This window comes from Suillus discolor (assembly GCF_016758755.1).
Source record: "Suillus discolor strain FC423 chromosome Unknown F5147scaffold_20, whole genome shotgun sequence".
NCBI lineage: Eukaryota > Fungi > Basidiomycota > Agaricomycetes > Boletales > Suillaceae > Suillus > Suillus discolor.
In genome coordinates this window covers 118861-131608 of record NW_024541267.1, presented here as the reverse complement: position 1 = coordinate 131608, position 12748 = coordinate 118861, and the positions used below count along the sequence as shown (strand labels likewise).

The window sequence follows — 12748 nt, the reverse complement described above, 5'->3', positions numbered from 1 at the left end:
TCAGGATCAAACTCACGACATCAAAGCCCTGAAGAACGAAGCATAACTTGCTAGATTTGGTCCATCAGAAACACAGGAGTGACAGGCTTTCGTGTTTTCATATAACCTGGTAGTAATTCATCTACGACCACATCAGGGATAGTAATATCTGTTATCACTCACCGGCAGCAACGGTAGCCACGAGTGCCTTCTATCTGTAATCCGGAGGTGCCCTGTCTTTGTAGTTTGTCCAAGTTCCGTCGAAAAACCGACTATTTCGTCAGGTAAAAGACCCCTTTCAATACATGAACGGAGGCTCTAATGAGATCAGGAAACCGGTTTGCCCCCCAATCTCTGAGACTACTAGCACCGATAATTATTGCGCCATGGGGCTGTGGTTAACGAAATTCCGCTTCGTGCTTAACCTGTACGGACACAGATAAGTGGTGAAATACAGGTATATGCAGTGCTTACCAAGGAGTCTCGTGATGACTTGGAGGCGATCTCCCAGTTTTTGTACTTGGCTTGCAATTCTTGCAGCCATCACAATGGTTTCTACACCCCAACGGCTGCCTGGCGTACTAGGAGATGCAATACTTGTACCTGCAAGCAGACCACGACTAACAAGAGACAGTGTCAGAGGAACGTGTAAAATATCAAGGATAAGTAGCGTATGCCAAGGCGGCCAGACCCATGGAATCGAATTCCAGATTTCCGTAGACAACGGAACAGTCTTAACCGGAAGGATGAGTTTGAGAGGCGCATGAGATCCCGGAAGAACAACTGATCTAGACCTGAGGCCTGAGTACTGAGTTCCCGGGCCTCTCCAGGGAATTCTGAAGCCCTTACTAGTACACCGTTGATCTGATCTACCCATTGCTCTTGGCAATCGTCACTATCTCACCAAGAACTAAATTAGACAAGTTCAATATCAGTGGCGGCACAGCTCACCTGCTCCCAAGTGTAAAAATTACCCAGGCCAAGTTAATTCTTCGCTGGGATGTTCCGTTAATTGAGCTAGGGACATTGTTTAAAATTAGAGGCACATACAAAAAGCCTTCCTGATACAGTTCATTTACATCTAGATGCCTATATCGTCATAAGATATGTTCCGGTCGGACACACGAAGGAGAAAACACGCGGATCTTATACGGAACAAGAGGCTTGCGCAACTCTCTGAGCCTCATGATTACTCGGCTTTTAAACTGCAGCCCTGTGAGACCGCTAGTGTGAACGCCCATCCCGAAATTACAGTGACGATGGCGACTAATTGGCCTAGTGTCTATTGCGGCGCCCTTGGGCTTGATGTCCAGTTTGGCCAAAGTACTGCATCTCTTGATCAGACGAATGCCTCCCGAATAGATAACAACATAGAACATACCTCTTCTGAAGTGCCATTGCTATAGTTCCGCCCAGTACGTATCCCTTTGCCAACGAAACCGGATTTCTGGTGGCGCCCTCGATAAGTCGGCATTTCATTGTCACCGACTGTATCTGCACCCTATGAACTTTTAGTTAGATTCCCTGCGAGCACTGGACGTACATAGATCAAGGTGGCCATGATTCAGTGGGATGGTCCCTAGCATGTACACACTGATAGTATATAACCATATACATTCGCCTATGAATAATTCGAATGCCACGCCCAGTAGCCTGAGAGGACAGACACGCCTAGTACTATAGCTAGTCTCCAGGTGTAAAATTGCTAGGTGCGAATGGATGAAGTGGCAGTGCCTGACAGTGCCTCCCCCAATACTTTTAAATTGTTTTTCTCCTGATCGTCTAATGGTAATTTAGCAATTGTGCCTAATTCTAATGAAATAAATTCGTGTCCTGACCTTAATCGCGGCGACCTGCCGGATCATTTACATTCCGAATTTCACTCCCCCACTACTCTCTCCGCCTCCTTAAATGCAACGTCACTTGGGCTGCCGTACGTAGTCGCCCCTTTCTCCCAGATTGCTCCTTTGTGTCTAGACTGAAAAGAACAGGACGAGACAAGGGCGAGAACAATCTAGACACGCGCCCAAAAAGGAAAAGTTTTCCCGCTGTGTGAAACTACCCTACTTCGGTCATAAGTCGGCGCATCTAATGCCCCAAGCCTGACTGGTTCGCATAGATACGCGTTTCCGAACATCGAGGGTATATATCAAGGGGTATAACTGAGCAATAATACAAAAATGAACGTGCTGCAGTGAAAGGGTTGGTAGCGAACGTGGGGAGGCCAGACAAATAGATGCCATAGCCTGTGTGTATCAACTCCAGGACATTCGCGAAGTGATCCCAAAGGTTGGGAGAAGTCGTCAGTGACTCAAGGGGCTGCATAACGTCACCCCAATAAACGGGAATCCATTCTCACCAGAACCGAGTATCTTCCGAGGGAATGTCCATCAACATGCGTAACATCACAATGTTGGATGTTAGGCTGGAAAACTGCAACACCAGTTAGTCTAATCGGTTGTGGAAAGCGACTCGCGACGTACCCCGTTACCTATTAACACCTGAGCACGCTGACCGATCAGCATGTCCACGGCTTGTGCGACAGGCTTTGCCTCCCAGCTCAACTTCATATCTCTGCTGGTCACAACAGCATCCCATTTCTTCACCTGCATCAGGGCCTCCTTGAGCTGTTTCAGCCACTCCACGTCTCCATTCGTCATAACATATATGCTCTTCAACTCCTTTACAGGTCCATATAGACGCCTTTGGTCAGCAAGCACGTTCTGCACTTTCTCCACAATCTGCTCAATCGTTGGGAAACACGCTTTGAAGTACATGTTCATATTTGCCTCCGTGGTCACGCCCCAGCCACCATCCGTAGGGACTCTGAACTTATCGGGGAGGGCAGAGAACTGGTTGAACCCATTCCAATTTGAGGACCAGTTAGCAAGATGTGAACAATGACCCGCGAAGTCGCCTCGGCGAATATGAAGAGCCAGCAACCCAGGGATAGTATCCATTTCCTGTGATTTGACAACAGGATGGATGTCGTGTAGTGGTGTAGAAGTTTGTTGCTGGCCGGAAGGGCGTATGAACGAGGGTAAAAATCCAAACGAGGAAGAAGTCGGTGTAAACAAATGAGCATTCTCCGCGTACGCCTGATAAATAAGCGGAGACCAAGAGAAATCTGTCAGGATAGGCGATTTGGATAGGATAGGCCACATTGAAAGTATGCGTCTCGAACCGAACAACCTATTGAAAGTTTGAGAACAGTTAGAGCTGACAGCAGTGCAGCCAAGTGACTCACCAAATCTCAAACAGTTGATATGATTCCTGCCTTATCTCAACGCATGGATCGTCGATAGAATTCAATCTCTCCACCCACTTCTCAAATATTTCCAGAGCAGGTACGTTATCGTCCAGCCTAAGATGCTCGTTCACAACCCAGCTGTCGATGATGGTGGGATTAGGGCACACTTCCTTGAAGTACTCCCGCGAGACAGCACGAGGGGCGGCATCCCCGGGGGGAAATGACGACCCTATTATGGGACCTACACAAGAGAACGGCTTTGGTATGAGCGAAGACGATGTACATTGGTAACGTACCACTGATGATAGCCGACAAGGGAATACGGGAAGGTATGAGTTTGCCGTTGAACGTCGAGTAATCGGGAGCATCTCGTTCCCATGTGAAATTATCGAACACGAAACTAGCGGGCGATATTGAGGGTGAATCAAGGTCATGAGAATGTGGACGTACGTTCTTTTAGTTACATGAGACAGCGCCGCATTCATCACAAGCTCTTGCATGGCATTTCCCCATCCCGAAACTGGTAGTTATCAGTCCTAGCTTGAATACAAACATAACCAATATTCATACTAGTGACATGGTTGGCGGCCCAAAAGAACTTCGCATCACGTCCTTCTGGGAAAGGCAATGAAAGGTTATGCTGCGGCAAGTGTCGTTCGTAATCATGATATTCCTCGTACAATGGCGGTAACGAGTGCTCTTCCGCCAGCGATAGCTCCTGCAGCCGAAATGGCGCAGTCGCCTTGGTGCGCGAGAAGAACACAAATAAGCAGACTAAGATTAATCCCATCAAAAGACGAGTACACCGCCTTGTCAGTGAAAATCGTGACAAGGACGACCTCGTGTCGGAATTGCTGAGAGGTAAAGTCGTCGAGCTATCTGACTTCCTGGGATACACATGTCCCTTGAACGATAACTTGAACGATTGCATGGTCGCTGTCGTAGTGTGTGTGCGTTGACATGTCGAAGTCGGCACGCCTGAGCGGCAGAGTGCAAACATAGCGGAGTTTCCTTTTGTGCAAGTACACTCCGCTAGGCTTCATACTCCGCTAGTCAACCGCTGGTCTTACTACCGACCTATGTCTTGGCAATTTGGTATGAACCAGGTGAAGTACCTTCATTAATATTAAGTAACGATGTATTGAAGGGGATTCTAGCAGCCTGCTTGGCGGCTCGGACCACCTCGTAAATACGCTCTCTGATGCGGCAGGCCGTAACAGGCTACCGCTAGAGTGCCAAGTAGACAAATCACATAGACGCCCTGTCCGCTGTCGCGCAGCAAAGCCTTGGTAGCAAATGTCACTGAAACTTGGGAATCCACCTACAATGGTTCTGATTCAGGAAACTGCGGATACCGCTGGCAACAAACCTTCACACGTTGAACAATCTTAAACCTCCCGAAAGAGGCCATGACATCGATATGCTACCAAAGGGGATCGGAAAGCTTCCAGATGATGGGAGTTGATTCTAGTGATAAGTTGATCAACACGAGATGCATTAGACCGATTATCGATAAGAACGATTCCCGGTATTCTTGTCGAGCTTCACTTCTGATCATGGTCGTAGATGGTGTACTATGTGTGTTCCGAGGAAAGACACATGGTAGGTTCTAAACTTCTCCAAGACACCCGAACTGTTTGACTTATTTATAGGATCCGATCGTCATCAGGCGCCTGTAAGCGCTTCATAGATGGGGACGATACGAGAAACCGTGGGTGAATCATTTCCCCGAGGTTGTGCCCGAACAAATTTTAACCAAATTGTCTCTGGTTCTGATCGGGAACCAAGTTCCGGTCCTCCTCTGAGATACAGACACACTGCAGAGTCCAGACGATCATATCATCCCTATGTTCTCTAGGGTCATGCCAATGGCAATGATAGGCTACTTGAACGGACGCTATCAGCCTACCCTGTATTGCCCCCCGGTTTAATGGCTTTTTCATATTCAAACGATCGCGATGTGCACATAACAAGAAACTGCGCACAGGTGGAATCAAAATAAACGCCAGGAATGGTTTGATATAGGGCTTCATCCTCCCCACTCACGCCCACAGTTATATGCAATGAAAGAACGACGATTATCAACGGAGGAAAAAGCCAGGCGTCGTGTGAACTGATATTCGGCTCGACATCCCGTAGCATGGAAATGGTGAAGCTTTATATGTATCACTGATCATTATCATTGCCATCACAGATTCATACCCTTCGCAATGATGCAAACAGCATGAGACGAAGTCACTTGTACACGTGAGTCGGGAGAGCCCATTCAGGAATATGCTTCACCGATCTAAACTAGTATGTCCCAAGGGAACCATCCTTTAGAAGGGTTGGTCTAGCACCAGACGCGGCCACGCTCTTGAAATAGACATAAAGTTTCTGCGTCGTTCTTCACTGGGTGGTGGACATCTATGTATCCGATCACCTCGATGTATCATATAGCTACTCTCTACAAGGGTATAGGCGCTCTCTCAGGCTCCAAATCCTCCCATGCGATATTACAATGCAATGCCTGCGTGCGACTAGACGGAGTTGTCCTACATCCATTTTTATGCTCGTTCCTCGTTTGTTTTTGTTCCAAATTACTTGGCTTGTTTAGAGTCTTCGCCTGCGGTACCGTACCCAAGAATAAGTAGGCACCCTAGAAAGTGCAAGGCGCCGAGGCATTGCTTGAGAAAGCCGCATTGCAACGTAGCCTCGACCTGCAGGCCCGAAACGGCCGTATGTTGGAGTGAAATGGGGTCTCGTCAACAAATCACGAGCTTCCTGTTGCCTGATTTTGCAATATACGAGACGTACCTATGCAACCATCTCACAGAGTGGTCATGCTGCACAACGGCGAGTCACAGAACAAGGGGGAAACCTACGATAAGGGATGGAAATAAGGTACCTAAAGGGTCGGACAACCGCGGTTGATGATCCGGGCGCATTGCATGCGCACCGCTTGAAAGTAACACAAAGGCGCGAGAAGCTCTGCTTCTGCCTCGAGGCCTGCAGCCAGTCACTATCGTCGATACCACCACTTCCACACGAGTAGTCAAAGCTACGTTTGTAAGGTTTCGTTCAAGTGTTCCTTGAAGCATGGATTGCATCATCTCTTAGCGTAGAACGTCATATTACGAGCTATCCAAGTACTCACGCTCAGGATGCTCGTTCCGCGTTGGAACACCTGACGGCGGCCCTATTAATGGTGATGACGCTGATGATGACGATATGCTCCACGGGCACCAAGGTATGAGATTCTGGACTAGTGACCATCATGAAGTACACGACGACCTCGGAACGTTTCACAGAAAGCTTTCTTCTTGTAACAAAATTAGCAAAAGCTAAGAGAGCATACCAGCTAACAAGACGCTCACAGCTCTTCGAGTTCCCACAGTCGTCTGTTCCTGCACTGATAATGATGACATCCTTGTCTTCACGCCACAGATGCAGCACAGACACCTGCACCGGTGAGTACACAATCATCGGCCTCGGAGCATCCCTGGCAAGTTTAGTTTGTGCAACAAAATTAGCAAAGCTAAGAAGACATGTACAAGCAGAGGAGAAACTCACATGTCTTCCCACCGTAACACGTTCCTGCATTGAAATGTTGCGATGTTCGGACCGATGTGTACATCTCGACACAATTTAGCACACTCATGATCATCACGATAGGATGGAACCCCGTCGAAATTATGATGGAGTCGGATCGATGAACTCGCGTAGTAGATTTGCAAGCTCTAAGCGGTTCTTTTATTAGTGAGCTAAACATAGTGTTCCAGGGTAAACCCCGGATCTGTTTTTCTCTCGAGAACATGTTCTTGTTTTCTTTCAGGAAACAATTTAGACTTAAAAGCGTGTAAGCGCCCGTGGAATACGGTCGCATCGAGGGGCAACGGCAACCCGAGGGCGGATTCGAGCTGAATGGAGAATAATGTAGTTCTTGACGTGAGTGCCGTGTCGTTGCACGTAGTTCGGTAGGCCATGGGAATGCCTTTTGAAAGGCTCTCTCGTGACTTGGTTCGAGGCAGGGTAGTAGTTCTAACAGCGCGGGAGAAGCCATGACGCACACGGTACCACATTGACGGCCTTTTGCTGTCAAAGGGCCATCTGCTAGTGTGGACTTCTCCTGATAGTCGTGATCAAGTTACCAGCTGCAGGGCTCACTGCCGCGCATTACGTGTACGTGAGCCTGAAAACAAACACTCTAATTGGTGGAGGATTTCGGCTATCATGGTAAACCGGGATATTCCAGAACGAGGCGCTCATGATGACCTGGTCAAATGAGCGACCAAGGTCCAAGTTGAAACCATTCTCACAACAGCGGTGCACTGCAGCCAGAAAGGTTACTTCTCACACTACACGGGAATTATCATACATTCGGAACGACCCATTGTCTAGGCCAATCAACTAGATAGACAGGTACCTTGCCACTTTGATAATTCATTGCTTCACGGGAAAGTATCTGTGATCGGAAAATGGATCCAGAGTAGATATGCTAGAGACAGAAACGTCAGCCAGCAGAGTGCGGGGTTACGCGCCTGAGTAATGTATCGTATGAGCCATCCAGTTCTGTGGGCTAGTAGTAGGATGAGAAAATCCAATTACAATCTCCTTGATCGTCGTGGGTACCTCGCATCAGGTGCGGAGATCATAGAGAGGCCTTCCAAGCTCTGCTCTGCTCCGTTGCCTTGCCTAACGCGACTGAGAAGGACATCCTGAAGCATGTGAACGAAGCTTCGAAGGGTCCACTGTCATTGTCACAACAATACGATATGTACGGCAATGTATAAGCCTTCCAGGGAGTGAAGTTTGAGGAAGACAAGTTGGGAAGAATTTCCGGACTCGGATGGTGGGTTACCGGTTCAGCGTCAAACTGCGGGGTAGCATCGACTCCGATCAATACAGGAACCTGCAGGGATTGTGCTGAACTGTGCAGCCTGACAGCAAGTGGGCCACTGCCACGTCGGTCCCGTATCTTGAAGAGAAAAACCGTCTATATTTGCCTGTGTCACAGGCACTCTCCGGAGTTGATCACAAGGGGAGACACGGTTGCACCCAACAGACCGAAAGCTGTCCGTGCTCGACGTGGGAGCGGGAGTGGCCAGGAGCGGTCAAGGAGTGATAGTGATGCTCCGGGGCAGCGGAAGATGCACCGAAAACGAATACCCAGCCTAAGACAAGACAAGGTCATCGTACTAGACTTACACAGCTAATTCCCATGCTTGCTAGCTCCGCCGCAGAATACACTGAGTTTCACGTCGATTGCAAAAGGGTATTGAAGTTGTTTATTCGAAGTACTAGTGAGCAAATATCGTATAATTAACAACAGGTCAGGTATGTAGTGATCAATAATGTACAGAAACAAACATCACTTCAACTTCATCCGTTGGTGGTACACAATATGGGTAAATGAGTGTGTACGATACCATGAATAAAAAAATAATTGTGGGTTATCGTACAACGATGCGAATGCTGGGGTCATGATCGTCATAAGCCAAGATGAATTGGAGAAGAGTAGGGTGGTCATTCGAAATTGTATTCGACCGCTATCCGACATGCCTCAGATATATGGGGAGTGCGACCATGTTGTCGCAGGCTTTGCCTTGATGAGAAGGGGGTATCACAGGCAGTACATGAATGCCCGAGCAATCTGGATGCGCTGTTAGGATCCCGAGAGCGTGATCTTTTTGGGGTGTGCTGAGTGGGAGCTTAATACAAAGTGTGAGGTGTATCGCAATGGAGACTCACAAGATCATCATCAGTCTGATTTTGATTCAACTTTCGTTTCAATGACAACGAGCGAGGCTCTATTGATGTTTTAGTCAAGAGCGCAGAAAACTATGAGGGAAAAGAACACACCAGTTGAGGCGCTCATTGCTTTTATTGAATTATCTCTCCAGTTCTGTACTCGTTTCATGCGAATATCATATGTATCATCTGTCCAAACGACATGCTCTCTGTCCTGGGAAGGGGTGACGAAGGAGGAGCAATATGATGAGCAATCCTCCTCGTCTTCCGAGTCTGATGTAGAGGGATATGATGATCCAGAAGAGAAGCCATATGAGCTGGATTCGATGTCTGGACGTGGGGGAGGTGAAGCCTCTACGAGCTGGATGATCTGAATGGCGTCGCGGACATAGAGATGACCTGGGTTGACCTTTTCCTTGTAAGGATCAAACATGACACCAATAGATGATTGGGTGTGTAGCATGATAGGACTGGAGTATTGGTCGAACATTGGGAGTGTGAAGTGGAAAGATGAGATTCAGGTGGACGTTATTTAAATTTGAAGGGAGAGACGCCACGCGAGCGACATGCATATTCGATTGTATGTAGATTTGTTGTGGCAGCTGTTCAAAAAAAAAGCGAAGCAGAGCCCTGAGAAGTCAGAAACCTGGGGATCGGGCGATAAACAGCGAGATGGCCTGTTTCCATTTTTGGACGTTCTGTTTTCTTGGCGTATTCCCGATTAGGTATCATTGAATATCTGAGATCCAAGTATCTCGATTTCCTTTTTAAGATATTCTACTTCCCATGCCTCTGTTCCATTCCTTGGTGCACTTTTCCCATCGTCTCCTCCGTCCCTCCTTGTACCCTTTCTAACGGCCTTTGCGTTCCATTGTAATTGATCGCTTCCTCACTTCCGAATAAATCGCGCTGTCACAATAGGCTATTTTCTATTCGAAACTACACAACACCTCAACAGGGCACTTGCACAGAGCGATCGAAAAATATTTTCAATCAACTACCTATCATGATCGATAATCTCATGGCCTCATCGGCGCAAGCCACGCCTCTGCTGCTTCAAACTGGTCAATCAACTCGCGAAGGACAGCACCCTCAGAGTGAAGTTGCCTCATGGCAGACAGCGCCTGTGAACCACAACACATGTTAGCTATATCACAACCAGTGATTCTACAATGGAACAAAGACACTGACTAGGTCCCAGAACCGGAATCCTCGTTCCACTTCTTGTTTCGGAGTCTTCACTCCTGGAAACGTGTCTTCACATATCTCGAGGGCCATAGCCTTCGACTCTCTAACGCCTTCTGCATTAGGGTCAAGTACTCGCGTTTGATTATTGAGGTGGGTCAGGGCATCCAGGTACACCTTGGCAAGCACTCCGAATCCAGTGTTCACCTCAGATTGGAAGGGCAGGGAGATAGTAATGTCCAGAAGGTCTTCCCGTGCTCGGCGTGCGTCCGAACGTAGTAACATGTTCAATGTCGTCACCTCAAGTAGCGTTCGGAGCGCCCGAGTCAGGGAACGCACAAAGGAGTTAAACACAAGCAATTCACGTGATAACGGTGCCGACCAAGGTTGTGACTAAATTAAGAATAGTATCAAGTTTGCTGCGATCGGCTAGATATAGAAAAATCACCTTGAAGTTCAAAGGCACGATGCTAAGCACTCTCATGACCAGCAACATACAAGATTTCTCATCATCTGTGTGAGATAATCATTTATCAGTCCAAAGAAAAACTTGTATGTGAATTCCGCTCACCGGTCCCGAAACTTGGGCCCCCACTGAATGCTCGGCCTGACCATAAGTGGCCATGCATTACCCCAGCCCTTACGAGCTCCAAAAACAGATACAGAGGATCCTGGAATTTGTCATTCAAACGAGCTTGTTTAATTGCTGTGTACATAGCGCGCGCCAGTGGCGAGTGAGTGTGAGAGTTGAGCAGGAATCTATAGTTGCAGTGTCACAACAATGCTAAGCTGGCAAGACGGCGCTTACCCTCTGAGTTCCAGGAACCGCCATACCACGTTAGCGACGACCTCATCCTTTTTGTCCAGCTGCCCATTCGGGACGCTTGTCTTTCCCTTGGTACGCGATGCAAGCTTCTCCGTTGCTGTCGCTCCGAGGCAAAGTGCGAAATCGATGGTGGAAGACTGGACCAGCCCGGACCGTCAGATGTGACTCGACTGATAAGCGACTTCGGAAACTCACGTTCTGTCTCCGAAGCTCCTCCTCCACAATGGCATAGCTAACGTTCCAACCCGCCACGCGTTCGGCAAGCTGTACGGTTTGTGGTGAGTTATGTTGGACAAACTTCTGACCGTGAGGTGCGGGGCTCTCAAACCAAAAGTTTCCCGCAACTTTCCGGTTATTCCAAAATTGATGGGAAACACTGCTAATGAGCGCGAGAGCAGTGGCCCGTGGCCCTGTCTGGCCATCGGTGATAACCTCCTTGACGAACCGCTTGTACTCAGTTGTCTCACCGTTATCCAGCGGTGGGGGTTCAACGATCTGACCACTGGTCAGCCACACCAGTGCTTGAGGCCCCAAGAGTCCGCGTGAGAGATAGAAATAGATTTCGTCCGGAAGACGGTGCGTGAATATTTCATGAAGATCTGCAGGAATGTCTGCAGCTGTCGGATGGTGGGGATGGTTAGGACCGTGTGCCGGTGTGGTGATCGCAAGGGGAAGCGGCGTGACACTTCCCTCAGACGAGAATATGAGAGAGTATTTGATCATCGAGCGCGTGCGCGCGTATTGATCGGGATACTGCATACTCTTGACAGCGGGATGTTCCGCGAATGCGGAAACGGCAGCATGACCCGACTTGTAGTATTTAACCATGTCAACCGTGGCCTTCAACGCCTGTTCATGCACAGTTGGTGGAAATGGTGGCGAATGCTCGAAACCAACAAGGATGCCAACATCAAGGAACTGGTCCTCACTGAGACCCAAGTCACCCAAGATAGTGCGTTTGGATACGAATGAAAAAGATGGTGTCGCAGAGGTGAGGTCCAGCGAAGTAATTAATTTGTCTACTCCTGGATAGAGCAGGGTGTCGGTCGGTCCAAAAATTGCATGAATATATGATTTTGGGTGCCGTTGCATGTAAATCAACTGTTTAGGATGCATCAGCGTAGTATTCCTCAAGAGATGGTTTCAGCCTACTTGAGCCCAAGCGACGTATGGAGCAACCAAAAACTCCACATTCCTATGTCTGAATATCCTCAAGACCATGCGCCATAAGTCCCATTGCTGGAGTCCGCTTCTGCCCTCGAATAGTTTTATGGCAGAATCTTCCTGGCCAGCCTCGTATTTTGCCCAAGCATCCCTCCGGTCCCTACATGCATCATTATGCTCCACGTGATGTTGATACTGCTTCCACCGCTTGCTCGGCAAAAGGCCAGGAAAAACGAAGACAGGTTTTATTCGTAATTTTTCCAGTGTACGCAAATCAGACTCGATGCGTGTCGTTAGCGCCAAGGGCAAGCCACCAGTCGCAGCGAGGAGAGGTTCGCGCGAGGGTGGATTGTCCGTCAATATTTTGAGGTAGTAAGATGCATCAATTCCCAGCCGCGAATCGGATAATACAGACAGAGCAAATGATTGCGTGTGCTTCCGCTCGGAGAGGTAGTCTGTTTCGTTTTTAGGTTACACGTCAATTTTAAATGCAGCTCTTCTACTCCGACATTTGATGGAAAATAAAACGTACTTTCCAGGTGCTTGATGGGCATCGCAGTCTTTGAATGAGCTCACTGTTCGTCGGTACCAACTTGAGTGCTTGAACAACGTGC

General features: G+C 48.3%; 5 protein-coding genes across 5 annotated transcripts; 1 reads left to right on the top strand and 4 right to left on the bottom strand.

Annotated features, from left to right (window-relative positions):
* Positions 1–377: 377 nt before the first annotated feature.
* F5147DRAFT_651727 (uncharacterized protein) lies at positions 378–1540 on the bottom strand (the record flags this gene model as incomplete). Its single annotated transcript, XM_041433551.1, has 9 exons — positions 378–404; positions 454–512; positions 562–582; positions 774–874; positions 931–996; positions 1030–1068; positions 1105–1313; positions 1361–1480; positions 1523–1540. 9 exons carry the CDS (start codon positions 1538–1540, stop codon positions 378–380), a joined length of 660 nt encoding a protein of 219 aa, XP_041294122.1.
* A 794-nt stretch (positions 1541–2334) lies between these two features.
* F5147DRAFT_574735 (uncharacterized protein) lies at positions 2335–4160 on the bottom strand (the record flags this gene model as incomplete). Its single annotated transcript, XM_041431237.1, has 6 exons — positions 2335–2412; positions 2463–3171; positions 3227–3470; positions 3526–3629; positions 3680–3749; positions 3800–4160. 6 exons carry the CDS (start codon positions 4158–4160, stop codon positions 2335–2337), a joined length of 1566 nt encoding a protein of 521 aa, XP_041294121.1.
* Positions 4161–4897: 737 nt separating this feature from the next.
* On the bottom strand, positions 4898–5435 carry F5147DRAFT_127481 (uncharacterized protein). The gene has a single exon (XM_041428173.1). The coding sequence runs from the start codon at positions 5260–5262 to the stop codon at positions 4981–4983; it is 282 nt and encodes a 93-aa protein (XP_041294120.1). The 5' UTR covers positions 5263–5435; the 3' UTR covers positions 4898–4980.
* A 3046-nt stretch (positions 5436–8481) lies between these two features.
* F5147DRAFT_760207 (uncharacterized protein) lies at positions 8482–9580 on the bottom strand. Its single transcript, XM_041440471.1, has 3 exons — positions 9071–9580; positions 8960–9018; positions 8482–8908 (listed from the first exon to the last, which is right to left on the bottom strand). Exons 1-3 carry the CDS (start codon positions 9447–9449, stop codon positions 8735–8737), a joined length of 612 nt encoding a protein of 203 aa, XP_041294119.1. The 5' UTR covers positions 9450–9580; the 3' UTR covers positions 8482–8734.
* Positions 9581–12236: 2656 nt separating this feature from the next.
* F5147DRAFT_574696 (uncharacterized protein) lies at positions 12237–12389 on the top strand (the record flags this gene model as incomplete). The annotated part of the gene is made up of 1 exon (XM_041431235.1): positions 12237–12389. A coding segment is annotated over one exon (153 nt), but the record flags the coding sequence as incomplete, so codon positions are not given.
* Between the last annotated feature and the right edge of the window lie 359 nt (positions 12390–12748).